The 14,133-nt window shown below is 35.9% G+C and overlaps 3 protein-coding genes and 1 long non-coding RNA gene across 6 annotated transcripts in view; 2 read left to right on the top strand and 2 right to left on the bottom strand.

Annotated features, from left to right (window-relative positions):
- Positions 1-3,981, bottom strand: part of LOC119085344 — a 16,477-nt gene extending 12,496 nt beyond the window's left edge. The window contains exon 1 of the long non-coding RNA XR_005089278.1: positions 3,971-3,981. This is a non-coding gene — a long non-coding RNA (uncharacterized LOC119085344). The remainder of the gene's footprint in view (positions 1-3,970) is intronic.
- On the top strand, positions 1,962-3,174 carry LOC119085338 (dynein regulatory complex protein 8). The gene is made up of 8 exons (XM_037195721.1): positions 1,962-2,053; positions 2,117-2,187; positions 2,247-2,289; positions 2,361-2,390; positions 2,452-2,545; positions 2,608-2,734; positions 2,797-2,880; positions 2,941-3,174. Exons 1-8 carry the CDS (start codon positions 2,035-2,037, stop codon positions 2,950-2,952), a joined length of 480 nt encoding a protein of 159 aa, XP_037051616.1. The 5' UTR covers positions 1,962-2,034; the 3' UTR covers positions 2,953-3,174.
- Positions 3,489-10,176, bottom strand: LOC119085519 (uncharacterized FAD-linked oxidoreductase YgaK-like). Its single transcript, XM_037195934.1, has 5 exons — positions 10,055-10,176; positions 5,202-5,391; positions 4,505-5,126; positions 4,265-4,441; positions 3,489-4,210 (listed from the first exon to the last, which is right to left on the bottom strand). The coding sequence occupies exons 2-5, from the start codon at positions 5,289-5,291 to the stop codon at positions 3,489-3,491; spliced, it is 1,611 nt and encodes a 536-aa protein (XP_037051829.1). The 5' UTR covers positions 5,292-5,391; positions 10,055-10,176.
- Positions 9,285-14,133, top strand: part of LOC119085313 (membrane-associated guanylate kinase, WW and PDZ domain-containing protein 1) — a 19,666-nt gene continuing 14,817 nt past the window's right edge. For 2 of the 3 annotated variants that reach the window (XM_037195690.1, XM_037195688.1), the window contains exons 1-2: positions 9,285-9,368; positions 10,327-10,732. In XM_037195690.1, the coding sequence (XP_037051585.1) occupies positions 10,510-10,732 (223 nt within the window). In that variant the 5' untranslated portion in view covers positions 9,285-9,368; positions 10,327-10,509. Of the gene's footprint in view, positions 9,369-10,130; positions 10,258-10,326; positions 10,733-14,133 lie in introns of those variants that run through there. The other variant, XM_037195689.1, reaches the window with a different exon arrangement.

Genomic DNA, 14,133 nt, shown 5'->3' with positions numbered 1-14,133 from the left:
TGTATGAAACGTGGTGTGTAACCCGCGTATCTGCATCTGCGTGACCTCCCCAAAGTATACAGCCTTGAACGTTAAATGTGGCACATAAACAACTGAAATGACTTCATTTTTGCTCGTCTCGTTGGTCGAGTTGGATAGGCGCTGGATTTATAAACCAGAGGTTGCTAGTTCAAGCCCAGCTGTGGACATTACGAGCAAAAATGTTTTCCTTTCAGATTTTGATGTCTAGTATGTTTCACTAAATAAAAATTAAATTTTGTTGGTTTTACCAGAGTTCACAGGAACTGATAATTCTCGTGTTATAATTATCGATCCATCAATGAAACTATAGAGACAACGTTACTCAATACTCACAATTTATGTCAAAATATTATCAGAATTAGTGTGTTTACAAAAAATCCTCCGCGCTGTTAGACTCATAGAGTGTGACTCTATGATTAGATCATACCTGGTTTATACTTTCATCGCGATTCATAATCTTCCGAGCACTCAAAGATCTTCTCTGTAGCATTTGTTACTCTCGGGCAGTGTCTTTTGACGGGACTTTACTCTCAAAGAAATTTTTGTTGTGAGAAGGGTTCCTAGATCTTAATCTTTTAGGGATTACAAGTAGAGATGATATTCGACATGTTTCTTATTTACAAAAAAAGTTTTTCCTTTCGTTGTTGTTGCGACCGCGTACCTAACAAAAATTCAGAAAATAAAAATCTAGGTCTTCAGTTGTTCAACTAAATTCTTGTGGAATAAATTACGAAGCCCAAATCAGAAAACTTGTCGAATTTTACTTTACTTTCACCGTAACAGGACGTGACCCAATTATTTGCAAACCCTTTGCAAAGACCAATTTTTCCTTTTAAAGTAGCACAATTTGGCGTGCTTTAATGGTTTTACTTTTTTAAAAATTGTATATTTCAACATACCCCAATACACACAAGATGTGTGTGCACGCGCGTGCGAAGCCCAAGCGAAAACACACATCTAGTGTGTATTGGGGTATTTTATAATAGTGAGAGTGTGTTGGTGCTTTCCTTCCCAACCGTTACTTTCCTTCTCGACCGTTTACTTTCCCTACCGACCGATTCATATCATAGCTCACCAATACACTCTCACGTATACAGAAAAAGATTTTACTATGCTGGTGCATGTAATATGGCTATTACATGTATAGGCAATAACCTTTACATCACTCGCATAGTAAAACGTCGTACTACACACGGAAAATAAAGTGATATCTCGTATCACGATGAGTAAAAGTACCTCGGGCTGCCGCCCTCGGATACTTTTTCTCATCTGGATACGAGATATCACTTTACTTCCCTTGCATAGTAATGTACTATTTCTGTATACGTGAGAGTGTATTGGTGAGGTATGATATGAATCGGTCGAGCGGGAAAGTAAACGGTCGAGCGGGAAAGTAACGGTTGGGAAGGAAAGCACCAACACACTCTCACTATTACAGAAAAATATCTTTCAAAATACCCCAATACACACGCGGTGTGTATTTCACTCGGGCTTCGCCCTCTCGTATCCATACACACCTTGTGTGTATTGGGGTATGTTGAAATATACTATTGGTTCAAAGAAATCATCAAAAAACTAATACTTTCCGTCTGAATGTAGGCTACGCAAAGGGTACATTGCTCTTGAAATCATTAGGTAATCTTTCGATAGATTAGTTCAAAATTCAAAAGTTTTTCAGATGCGGTGACATCTGCTAAAAGTATCAGTATGAAAATGGTTTTTTTAATCAAAAATGAGAAATTTTTTTGTTTTTTTTTCTGACTAGATTTGGCGCTGATAATCGTGCAAGCGAAAGATTTTTACCAGAAATCAAATCAAATCTTTTACTTCATTTGTTTCGAACATGCTCGTTGTTATATAGATCCGTATCAATTATAACTTTTCATTTATTATTGCAGTCATTATGCATTTAAAAGTGTGAACGACATATTACCTTCAATCATAGAGTGGCGCTTTAGCAGCAGTTATGTGTACTTTAGCTTTATGTTTGATCGATAAATAAAAAGGTTCGAAATGGATCAAGACATATCACGTAAATATCCAGTTTTTGAATTGTCTTTCTTTTGAATTGAACATTTCTTTCCGCCTTTTTAAGTTTTGATTACTTCCGACTTGGAGAAAAAGATATCCGACTGTTTTCTGATATTCGACCATCATGGAAACAAGGTGAATTAGTTAATGTAATCACCATTTACGGTTTTTAATTAGCGATTACTATACAATAGACTGTCGATGTTCGAGAAATCGGGACGATAATACGTTATTTAGGTAGATAAAATGCGACTGGCTTCCGTTAAAGATATTTTAAGAAAATAATTGAAATATTTGTCGTTGAACAGGTTGTGTTCCCTCTGAGGACGAGATAAATGGTCTGTGTTAATTGTCGTTTCTCGAAACTCTCTAAAATCTATCATAACAATTTGGTTTTAGAAATAATTTCTGCAACAGAATCTGAGGATTCAAGTGGAACCATAACACTATCGAAATTCCTTCCACATGTTACTCAACTGCTAGCAGAGCATAAGTATACCAATAAAAGCCCATATAACTGTTCAACAGAACTTAACGATTTTCTATATTCATTAGAATGGAAGCTGCATCGCCAGAAAAACTGTTGGAAGCCTTTAAAGTCTTGGACGTTGATGGTAAAGGTTACTTAACGAAAGAATATATGAGCAAAGTGATGATGCAGGACGGTGAGCCGTTTACACAAGTTAGCAAACGATACGTTAGGCTTTTGTTATCTAAAGTAATTTTGCTTGAATATGAACTTAGGAAGAACTGGACGAAATGATGTCTTCAGCAGTTGATGCTCAAACTGGTAGAATACCTTACGAATACTACATCAACTCACTGATGGTAAACTATTGCATTGATTTAATTCAAGCAAAAAAAAATAATTTTAATTTTTCCCTCCAGGTGGATGTATAGAATGTGCAAAGATATGACGAAAAAGCGATTGTTTCATATACTTACACTCAGTGAACATAGTAGCGTCGTATTCACTTTCACAGCAGTGTTCTCCAGAATACCTAACTATAAGTGTTTGATTTTACGGCTGGGAATCGATTTTCGAATCGGCTAGGTGTGGTCATTAAATCTGTTACTTCTTTTGTTTAAAGCATTTCCTAGTCTTTGATGCAAAATCTTGTACTTCTTTTGTTTTATTTGTCGTAATGCATTGAATCCATAAATTCGACTATATAAGACAGTCTAACCCAGAGTTCTTCTTTATTTCTAGCCATTATTGTCGGTAACAGATGACTATCCATTTCTTGCTAATCAGCCGGACCAGCAGTTTTATTTGTATGAGTGGATCAGCTGAAACACAGTTTCTAGTTTCTTCCATCTCACTTATATACTCTTTATTTGAGAAATGGCACAACGGAAACACGAGACACACAAACTTAATTTTAATGAATTCACTGATACAGAGTCAATCGATTATCCGACACATACCTTTAAATTTAATGGATAGGAATCGACTGTTCCGAATTGAAATAACCGTCCGGATCCCATTTCCTCTTAATTTCAATTAGCCTTTTCAAATTCGATCCGTAATATCTGTGTAAATGATTTCTCAAACCCCGTTCCGGATAGTTCTGATATGTTTCGCCGCTATCGAGAAAATGAACGGATTTATAGAATTTCTTGATCCACTTTTGGCTTGGCGCAATGTGATCGACGTTATTGCCATTGTGGTAGATCTTGAAATTGAATAGAACGTCACGATGAACGTAGGATGATTCATTAGATTGGTGTCTAGCAACAGCTCCTTGTTCGGAATTGATCCAAATACCGCAACTGTCATTCGGAATTTCCAGCAAAACTTTTTCTGCTAGCAACAAATGCTCGGCACGGTATCGTTTTTTAACATAGAATGACTTGGCATAAAAGTGGCGGGGCCTGGCCTTATCTTTGGTAATCGATGACAGATAATCGAATTTACTTTTGATTGTATCTGGTATCCACTTTTCCATGTTTCCATATTCCACAGTGTGGTTGTTGGTCACGACAAATTCGCCGAAACTGGGATATGTAACGTTGTACTCAATTGGTTTAGGAAAAATGTGTCGCGATGCATTTAAGAAAGCTGGGTTCCCAGTCCATTTGATTCTAGGATCTTTCACTTGTAGTAATTGAACTTCTATGCCAGGCCATACTGAGTCATATGGATTGTTATAGTCATCTGCAATGTAACTATGACAAAAATGTGACAAATCAATAAGAAATCTTGTCTCACCGCCCCTTATTGCTATAACAGAAGCGATGCTCGGATCATTTTTTTTCGTCCAATCTAGCCATTTTATGTAACTTCCCATGACCGTTTTAAAACTTCTGTTGTGGTATTTCATTTGCACAAATATTAATTCAAGCTCATCGGCCCTGAATGCCTTCAATTTAACGCTGGTCACTAATCCTGCAAGTTTATTCACTTGTAAAACGAATGAGCATGTTAGAGATTCGAAATGTATCATTCAACCTATGTACCCCGATCCAATACCACGCATGGCCCACCACAAATCCACATTGTGATTTCGATCGACCTGAACTGAGTTGCCCCGTGCATCCACCATATTTATTTCCAAGAGATTGTCTATGACGAGTCCATAGAGCGCTGAAAAATAGCCAATACCACCGCCAAGTACAAGTCCACCTATTGCAACCGTTGCACAAATACCAAGTGCAGAACCTAATTTACCATGCTCCCAAAGTGTACCATACAATTGACCTATTAATGTACCAGATTCAGCGGTGACGGTTTGTTTTTTACGATTTATTGTTATGGCATTCATGTAACAAAAGTCGATAACAATTGAATGGTTTGAACCGATCGATAATCCAGCGTACGAATGACCACCGGAAATCGGCACAAGTGGAATGCTAGTCTTAACACCACATTTAACGGCAGCTTGAACGTCTCGAGTTTCAGTAGGTGTAACAATGGCGATAGGATGTGCTTTTTCAAACAGCTGATTAAATCGGAAGTTGAGAGTTACATAGAATGATCCGTTATATGCTGGACCGAGGAGTTTCCATGTTGGAACTAAATACTTTTCCATACATCTCTTGTAGATCGTAAACTGTTTGAATTGTTGAGAGTTCTACAGAGACAATTTTTATATTTTTATCCTAACTTTTCAGTAAAAAAAAATATTTACAGAATCAACGTCTCTTACCACATATTTAGGTGACAAACATTCACCACTTCCACTTATCCAAAATAAAATTATGAAAATCAAAGAACCACGAAACGAGTACAATCGCATGGTCAAAGCACTTTCAAAGACTCCAAATTGTTAGACCACTTGAATGCAACAGTGCTAATCACTGTCTGTTCATCATTTGAACTTGCATCTTCGTATTTATCTGTAATAACAGTTTCATTTGCGTGTGATGATCTTTATGGTCCGTTTATGAAACATAAATAGAAAAGTTTAATGTTCTAATCACTCAAAAATCATTTTAATATTGCAGCCGGTGACATCACGTCGTCCTCATTTAGTAATTTATTAACAGTTAAAATTTGCATCGATGTTTTCGTTTGGAATGCGGATAATTTCGAATAACATACTGTCCCTGAAGATAGCTGAATATAATTTTTTCATTAAATTTTTGCTGCCGTTTTAAAAATGATATCGAGTGATGGACAAGCGAGCGGAACAAGCTTAGCTCAGTGTCTCTCTTTTCCTCTGTAGTTCACTTCGACTTCGATTTTTTTTCTTGCTTTCTTTAATCTATCGTTTACTCTTCCTCGCTGATAATTCCTTGTGATTTTCTATTTCTCGATGGAACTCTTCATTTTGTGCAAAAAAAAATTATTTTACAAAATGCCTCTAAAATGTACCGTTTATTTTATGGCGCTCATCAAAATCTAGTCCTTCAAAATAAAAACTTTCGATCTCCCAACGTTTTCATTTTTTATCGATATAACATTCAAATATGAACAGAAAATGGTTCTGCGGTAGTGGTCAAAGCTTTACTGTTTTTTTTAACATCTGACAAAAGAGACAGATGTAATGCCAGCAGCTGTAGAAGGATCGCTTGATTAAAAACGGTCGAAGAATAATTTTTTGTTCAGATTCACTCTGATTTCACATCTAATAAAAATACAAAAAAAAAGGTTTCTCGGTCCATTGTGCATTATTTCGAAAAGTTACAATTTTCACTTTCATATGAAGAATTTTACCGTGTCTTCTCCCCTTTTGATATGTTTCAATATCATCATCAAAGCATTGTGCTTTAAGTGCTTTAAGCACATAGCATAGGGTAATAAATTAAGACAGTGTGTGTACCATGTATTGTTTCACTTTTCAACTGTTTCAACACGGCAGAGTAAAAGTAACCCAGGCAGGAGCGCTTGTTTGACTAGGAACCTGAATAATCTAGTAGTCCTATGTTTTTTGCGAATTAAATTTTTCAACTTATGTCAGTGTTCATTTGAGTTCATTTTCATACAGTGTATTAGGTCCTTCATTTGACGTTTCAATAATGAACCCCTCCTGCCAGGTTTACTTTTACTCTGCCGTGGTTTCAAGGTTGAAATATTTCTATAATAATTTGACATAAGCAATATTCTACTACTATGCTTGGTGCTTTGTCAAAAATTACTGCAGAACTGACTTAATGATTTTGAAAAGTTCAAAAGATATTGCTCATTGTGTTGTTTTATTCACACCAACTAATCGGAGCTATAAAACTACTCGAAAGGTAATATATGGTCTACAGGTTGCACCTTTTTAGTGATTACCGTCTCTTGACTAACGAGGTTAATTTGCGAGGTGATATTTCCAAAAGAATTTTTACATGCTACATGCGTCGAAAACCGTACTTTCGAGCGTACTTTTCTTCTTTTAAGCACCAGTTTTGACGCCCTCAGCATGTAAAATCTATTTTTAGTGTGTTTATTGACCTCAGCTTCGCCCCTGGTCAACAAAATTGACATGAAATATCTACTTCTCATCTTTTTATACCTTGTCCTGTAAAATACTATCGTCTGGTTTTTTGATGGCACAATAACTTGCGCTTTTTGGACATCATGGTTTTATTCGACGAGGAATACAATTTTTGGGGTTATGTTCATGGATTGACATTTTATCGGTATCGGTGTTGTAAAACGGAAAGTTTATGACGGTCTGACATTAGTTTTACATATAGTTTCCACAAAAGAGCACTCCACTTAGCCTCCGTCTACATGACAGTTGTAAAATAGAACGAAAGAACTGTCACGCAAACGGAGTGGAAATTGAATTTATTTCAATTTTTTACTCAGTTTACGTGACAGTTCCTTTGTTCTATTTTACAACTGTCATGTAGACGGAGGCTAAGCGGAGTGCTCTTTTTAAGTGGAAACTATACTTTAAGTATGACAGTTGTAAAACAGAACAAAAGAACTGTCACGCAAACGGAGTAAAAAATTGAAATAAATTCAATTTCCACTCCGTTTGCGTGACAGTCCTTTTGTTCTATTTTATAACTGTCATGTAGACGGAGGCTAAACGGAGTGCTCTTTTTAAGTGGAAACTATACTTTACGGCATTATTAGGTAAAAACGGTTTCAAAATGGAAAAACAAAATCGAACGTTAAGGTTAGGAGATAATACTGCACCGGAAAAAGATAACATCCAAAAATAACTGGTTCTTTTTAAACAGAAAATATATGCAACACAATACGACGATGTGATAATTTATATACAAAAAGTGGACCTGTCCAATTAGTCAATTATAATAAAAAACATAGCTAACGCCGACCCGTACGAAACACCTATTCGTATCAAAAGCCTTTAATGTGAAACTCTTCATTTCTCTTACTTCATTTTCTTCTCTGCTGAAAAACTATTCTCCCTTTAAAATCACTTACATTGTACACTCTTTGCCTTGTTATCATATACAACTAAATTGCCGGAGGCAATATAGACAGCCCCGTAAGAAAGACAAATTTCATAAATTCCTATTTAAACAGCTATATACCGCTATATTTACCTATATTTCACTGTAAATAAACATTTCACAGATAAATATATGCTATTATATAGCTCTATATGCCTATATATAGCTCAATATAGCTGTATATAGGTATATATAGATGTCCGTATATGGAATCCCTGAAACCCCACACACATAACAAATTATTTCCATGTTAACAGAAACTCTCTAAGTATCATTTTTCCCAAGATATTTCTATTTTACTAAAATCCAATATGGCCGCCGGCAGCCATTTTGTTAGGAGACCGGAAATAGTACCGACGCTTTACATTCGTTAATACCTTTCAAACAAAAAAAAATTCATGAAATTCGGTCAAAATTTACTCGAGATATTGTCAAAATACACCACGTTCACTGTACTTCCGAGTAGCCAGATAAGAGCTCACTCCAAGAGACCTAGCTCACGCTCCGGAGAACATAATTTCATAAAAAAAAATTTCCGGTCAATACCTATCTAATAAATCGTCTATCGTCTGAAATATGTTCAAATGTGGCCGACCTACAAGCAAAAACTGCTTGCCGCCCTGTGCCTGTTCCACACCAAGGGGTCTAACTCACGAGTCTGTCATCCGATTTCCATAAACTTTTTTTTTGTCGATCGGTATTGTAAATACCTTTTATTTGACGTATCACTTACAAGTTTAACGTTTAAATGTCCGGAGATATCTTCGAAAAACCGTAAAGCACTTATTGGGCCACAGCTCGGGAGGGGTCGATCCAAAATCACTCATCTTCGAACTTAGCCTGTCTTTTGACATTACCAAACGGGAAAAAAAAGAATTTTCAAAATCGGATGCGTTTTACTCAAGTTATCGTGCAGACAGACAGACGGACAGACGGACATTTTTTTTCGCGGATTTGGCATCTCTAGACAACCACAATAGGTTTCCCCTTACTCAGGGAGTCCAATTCGACGTGCTACAAACGTATGCGTAAACCTATAAGACCCCAGTACTTCGTACGGGTCTAATGAAATTTAGCTTCATATCCAATAGACCGACGATGTTATTTCTTCTGAAGTCTCAAAAACTTCGTTACACTATCCGAAACGAAGCAAATTAATGAAATTTCATTTTTCTTATAATTCGGTAATTGCTCCGTTTCTGCATTTACGTATTCAAATGTTGCAGCACATTTCACCGTTTTACGAACTCCGTTTATCAGATTTGAACTGGAACCGTTAGCACAACATTTCAAATTTGAATTCGATTCCTCAATCGCTTTATACCGATGGTATGTCAACACTGCCGAACGAGTACGATTAATTCTGTGTTATTTGAGTGCACACAACATAACACAGTAAAATGTCTACCTGTCGTGTCGTTCTCGCTTGTTTTTGATTTCTTCATTGTATTTAAGAGGTATTTCGATCGGATTATTCAATTAAATTGTTCGCATGAGTGCCGTCTACCCTTTGTCAATAAGGGCGTGCAAGTGTTACCGTGTGAAGTGCATCCGAATGCAGTGATATTAATTTACAATTGCACCACGTAGAATGACGCAAACTTTCGCTTTTTTATTCTCTGATTAAAACAACCTTTTCGATTGCATTTAGCTGAACGTTCGGTGTCTAGTTCGTTTGAAACAAACAGTTACATCAATCATCAAGCGCTCACATCAATTTCCCTACGACAAACATCCCCAATTTTCGATAAAACTATCGAACACGAACCCAGATTGACCGAAGAAAATTTAGCTTCTTGCGTTTGTTTTTCTTTCGTCTCGAAGACTGTTTCTCATCATATTCACATCATCTCAGTGTAGTTTGTACCATTAAACAATTCATTAGTTCTTCACTTGCTATACAATTTTTACTTGTATGCTGTACCGTATCGTCGAGTTAAAAGTTGCTTTTAAAGAAAGTCTTGCATGTTTGCCTATATTATAACCTGTCTCTAATTTGTAGGTAGAGAACTTATTGAGACTTGCATTGCAGGTGCATAATTACATATCCGCAGTGAACCGATTTAGGTTCATTGTTTGTGTTATGATGAAAATTGTAATAATGAAATATTTATAAAAAAAGAAAAGAATTAAGTACACCAACAACAAAAAATATGTCTCTACGACGCATTGCCTGAGGTTCTCCTGTGCAGATTTTTTTATTTTCTGTTTTGCTATACAGTGAGAATTGTGATAAAAAAAGTCGACTTGTCTTGTTGATATTTGATTGGATTGTGCAATTAAACAATAATGCAATTGTAAAGACACATACACGCACACAATCACGGTAAAAGTCGATTGTTTGCTGTAAGAAAATATCAAGTTTACGTACAGCTTCACTGAGATTATATTGAAACCAATTTTTTTTTTCCTCAGCTCAGCTGCAAGAATGCTTTATCACAATGTTTGTTAATTGATTACTTAGACAACAGTTGTTTCTTGTTAATGCCGTTGTCGTTGTTGTGTGTTGCTGTGTGTTGCTGTGTGTATTACATTACAAAGTGAATGGATAAATTGAATTATCTGACGTGATCTTAAACAATCTACCCAGTAAATTACATGGCCGCCGAAAGTGTTGATGTTGTGGGCCATATGAGCCATAGTAATGTTAGTGATCATAACGGTGGTGTTGTTAGTAAACATGAAACAGGATCTAATGCTAGCGGAAGTATTTCGAGGCGAAAGCAGCAAAACTCAAATGGATTACTAATAGCCCGATCGAATCTGGATATTGGATCGGTACAGGGAGGTGCTAACAATAATAACAGCAAAATCCACAATGGTAAGTAGTTTTCTCGATAATCATAATGTTGCTGTGATAATTGTGATGGCACACAAAGTGGACGGTATGTTGATGTGATGAACACGTCGTTGGTAATTTGGGTTTAGTGGTCAACATTCCGATACGCTCCGACGTTAAGCTTACGACTGAATTCTGATTAAATGGACGTGGAAATTTGAATTGATTCAGGTTCGGAGATTTGTAGTTCACGTGGAAGGGCCCGATACTGAGAAAGATTTCACCAAATACAGTGTTTAAGGAGAGCGATTTTTGACCACTTTGTTTAAACTGTTCTCGGGGTCACACGTCAAAATGAGAGAAATCACATACAAATTTAAACTGGGCTCAACTCTCAATTTCTTTTTTCATTGATGAATATTTGACAGCTGACCCCGAGACCAATGAAATTTAACTGGTTTTCGCTCTCCTTAATGTATTTGACTCAAGAATTCACTAAATTTGGTGAATTTTATAGGGAAACCTTTCTCAATATTCGAATTCATTTGTTATTGGTCCTTTCTTTGTTCCGATTCTAAGTTCTCTATGTGAATCTTTTACTCTTGGAGCAGGAAAGAAACGTCTCAGTGAATTTCACCAAATTTAGTGAATTTTTAGACAAATTTGGTGAATTTCTTATTGAAGTTTGGTGAATTTTTAAATGAAATTTGGTGAAATTCAGTCAAATATTTCTCAATGTTAGATTCTACCCTAATTCTAGGCCTAATTTTGCGAATTTTTTGACAAATTTTGTGATTTTTTCAATTAAATTTGGTGAACTTTTTTAGGAAATTTGGTAAAATTTCAATGAAATTTTGTGAATTTTTACTCAAATTTGGTGAATCTCTTAAAATGAAAGCAAAATAAAATGATTGAGTCTGGTTTTTGACAATTAAATTTCAATTGTAAAAAACCAGACTTATTCAAGTTTGGTGAATTTTCCAATGAAAATTGGTGAAATTTAGTGAAACAACTCTCAATATTAGGTTCTGTCTTCTGTCCTATATAAATCAATTCGTTGCTGATCCTTCCATTGCTCCGATGCTCCAATTTTAGCGAGGTTATTAGTCAAATTTGGTGAAATTTAGTGAAATATTTCTCGATGTTAGACTCTGTCGTGGAGAAAGCAGTTTGCTCAACAGTGTTTCCAATGAAAAATTCATAAAAATGATGACTCTAAACTCGTTAAAAATTGGTGCTACTTTCTTATACCATTGCATTGTTACCGTTTCCGTTTCGTAATGTATATCATTCATCAAGATTACTTCAACATTTCTCTCCAAACTAAAAATATTAATTTTTTTCTTTTAATTTATTGCTCTGCCAATTGAATTGTTGCTTTTTGGACAACGGCAGTCACAGAGAACGGACGTGTTTATGCGTTGCTCTCTAAAAGTGTTTCTTTTGTGTGGCTGTGTGTGAATTCATTTTCGATTTTGTCTAATTTCTGTGCCAACTTTTACGGCTTTGGTGTTTTTATTTTGCTGTAATGTTTAAATGGTGAAATTATTTTAAAGGTTTTATTAACGAAGTCAAAGTGTTGTTCTCGTAGGTCATTTTCTCTTTGATCAATAAAGTCGTTCTCGCCTCATTGTGCGATATCAACAATTGTGTTATTTCCTTTGTTATTTAACATGTGCTTCGTGGCGTCGGTTTACGGATTAACAATCGACTCTACCAGAAGCTAATGCTAAATTACGTGCTCGATTAATGTACGAAAATGACACATTGCCGTATGGCATCTGGCAGTCAATTTTAGTGCAGGTAAGGTACAAACGCTTCGGGTTCTCATTTGACACCCCAAAACCACATAGCAAATTTTTACAAATTTGCTGTGGTACAATCCCAAGATACAGAAACTATCTTGTACTCCAAAATGACCGCGAGGTTTAACAGATCTATTGATTGATACGTTGTATGGATGTCAAGGGATATGACGAAATACGAATCATTCAAACGCTACAACCTGCAACGCCAGAACGAGTTCAGTCACATGGTGGCATGGCGATTTATACGAAGAGGCAACTCATGGCCTATGGTGATTAGACACTTGCTATTACCTAAAACTAATAGCCGTAACCGTAACAAAGTCGGAAATATCAAAAAACCCAACATTCGCTTTCTCCATAAAAGAAACCATATCGACATAATGTCAATAGTAGAAAGAGCTACAACATGACAATGTTGATAGCGCCATCTTTGGGAAAATGTACAGGTCAATTAGTGATGGTTGTGGTATTCGCATACCACCCACGGCTTGGAGAATTCACAACGTATGGGACGTTAACACACGGTCGATTTGTGAACAATCTAAGTCGGGAGAGATATGATGTAAAATCACAGTCCATATGATCAAGAGACTTGTACAATAGCACAACAGGCCCATCTGAGGCTTAGGTGCTGGGCTTACACCCTCCCATCTAATCTAATCTAATCTAGAATTGTTGCTTCAGCTCTTCATCAGATTATACTTTAAAATTCCAATAATAATCCCAAACACTTACACTTTTCCCATCAGCCAGATTCGTATTTTAATCGGAAAAAGATCAGAAAAATCTCTTAAAAATAGACCACTCGAGCCGATGTTTACATGTTTTTCATATGTTAGTAACCGTTACAGCATATGAGTGTCTTTCATCGATATGTGCAATTCTAATGCTGATGCTAAACAACCGCCCAGGCTCGTGGTGATATTTATACCGTAGTGGTGTGTGTATGTAGCTAAAAAGAATTTCGGTTGTTTCTATACCTACAAATGTTCTCAACGGAAAAGAGTGTTTATCCAAAGGCATGTGTGCAATGTGTTCATTAAAATGCATAATTTGTGACGCCTGTTGGGAAATGTGTTAAGTGTTGCAGCGTTGCTATGAATTTTGACTCGTAAAATGTAAATCAAATCAAAAAATATTTACGAAAACCTTCATGGATATACACATGCCACTTACTACCATCATACCTACAACATATTTGTAATGCTTAAGAACACACAAAAATATTCAAACGATGTGTAATGTCTTTGTTTATAACCTACATAAAATTTATCGCCGCACATTATACGTTTTATATATATACACACGAAGGCTTCACCTGCATTGGATTACATCACCTAAAAGCTGACTCATTGCAAGTCCAACGTTTAGTCTGTTTATAAAATTCGGTTTTTTCTTTTCTGTTGAATTGATTGTAAACAGTAAAATTGTAGACGTTTGTCTGTATGGCCGAAAGAATGAATGATTTGAAGACGTTTTTCAACCTGTAGCCTGAACGTGTATAAATATATAAATTCATTGACGTTGACTCTATTGATTTAACTACGTTAAATTAATGTACCATTCAGCTAGTTTCTTTTCTGAGTAAATTGAATTGAGTTTACTGTATTATTTGTAGGTGATGTGCTGTTTGAT

The sequence above is a fragment of the Bradysia coprophila genome, unplaced genomic scaffold (genome assembly GCF_014529535.1).
Source record: "Bradysia coprophila strain Holo2 unplaced genomic scaffold, BU_Bcop_v1 contig_94, whole genome shotgun sequence".
Classification (NCBI taxonomy): Eukaryota; Metazoa; Arthropoda; class Insecta; order Diptera; family Sciaridae; genus Bradysia; species Bradysia coprophila.
Note: the sequence above shows the minus strand (reverse complement) of the source record. Positions and strands in the feature narration are given on the sequence as shown.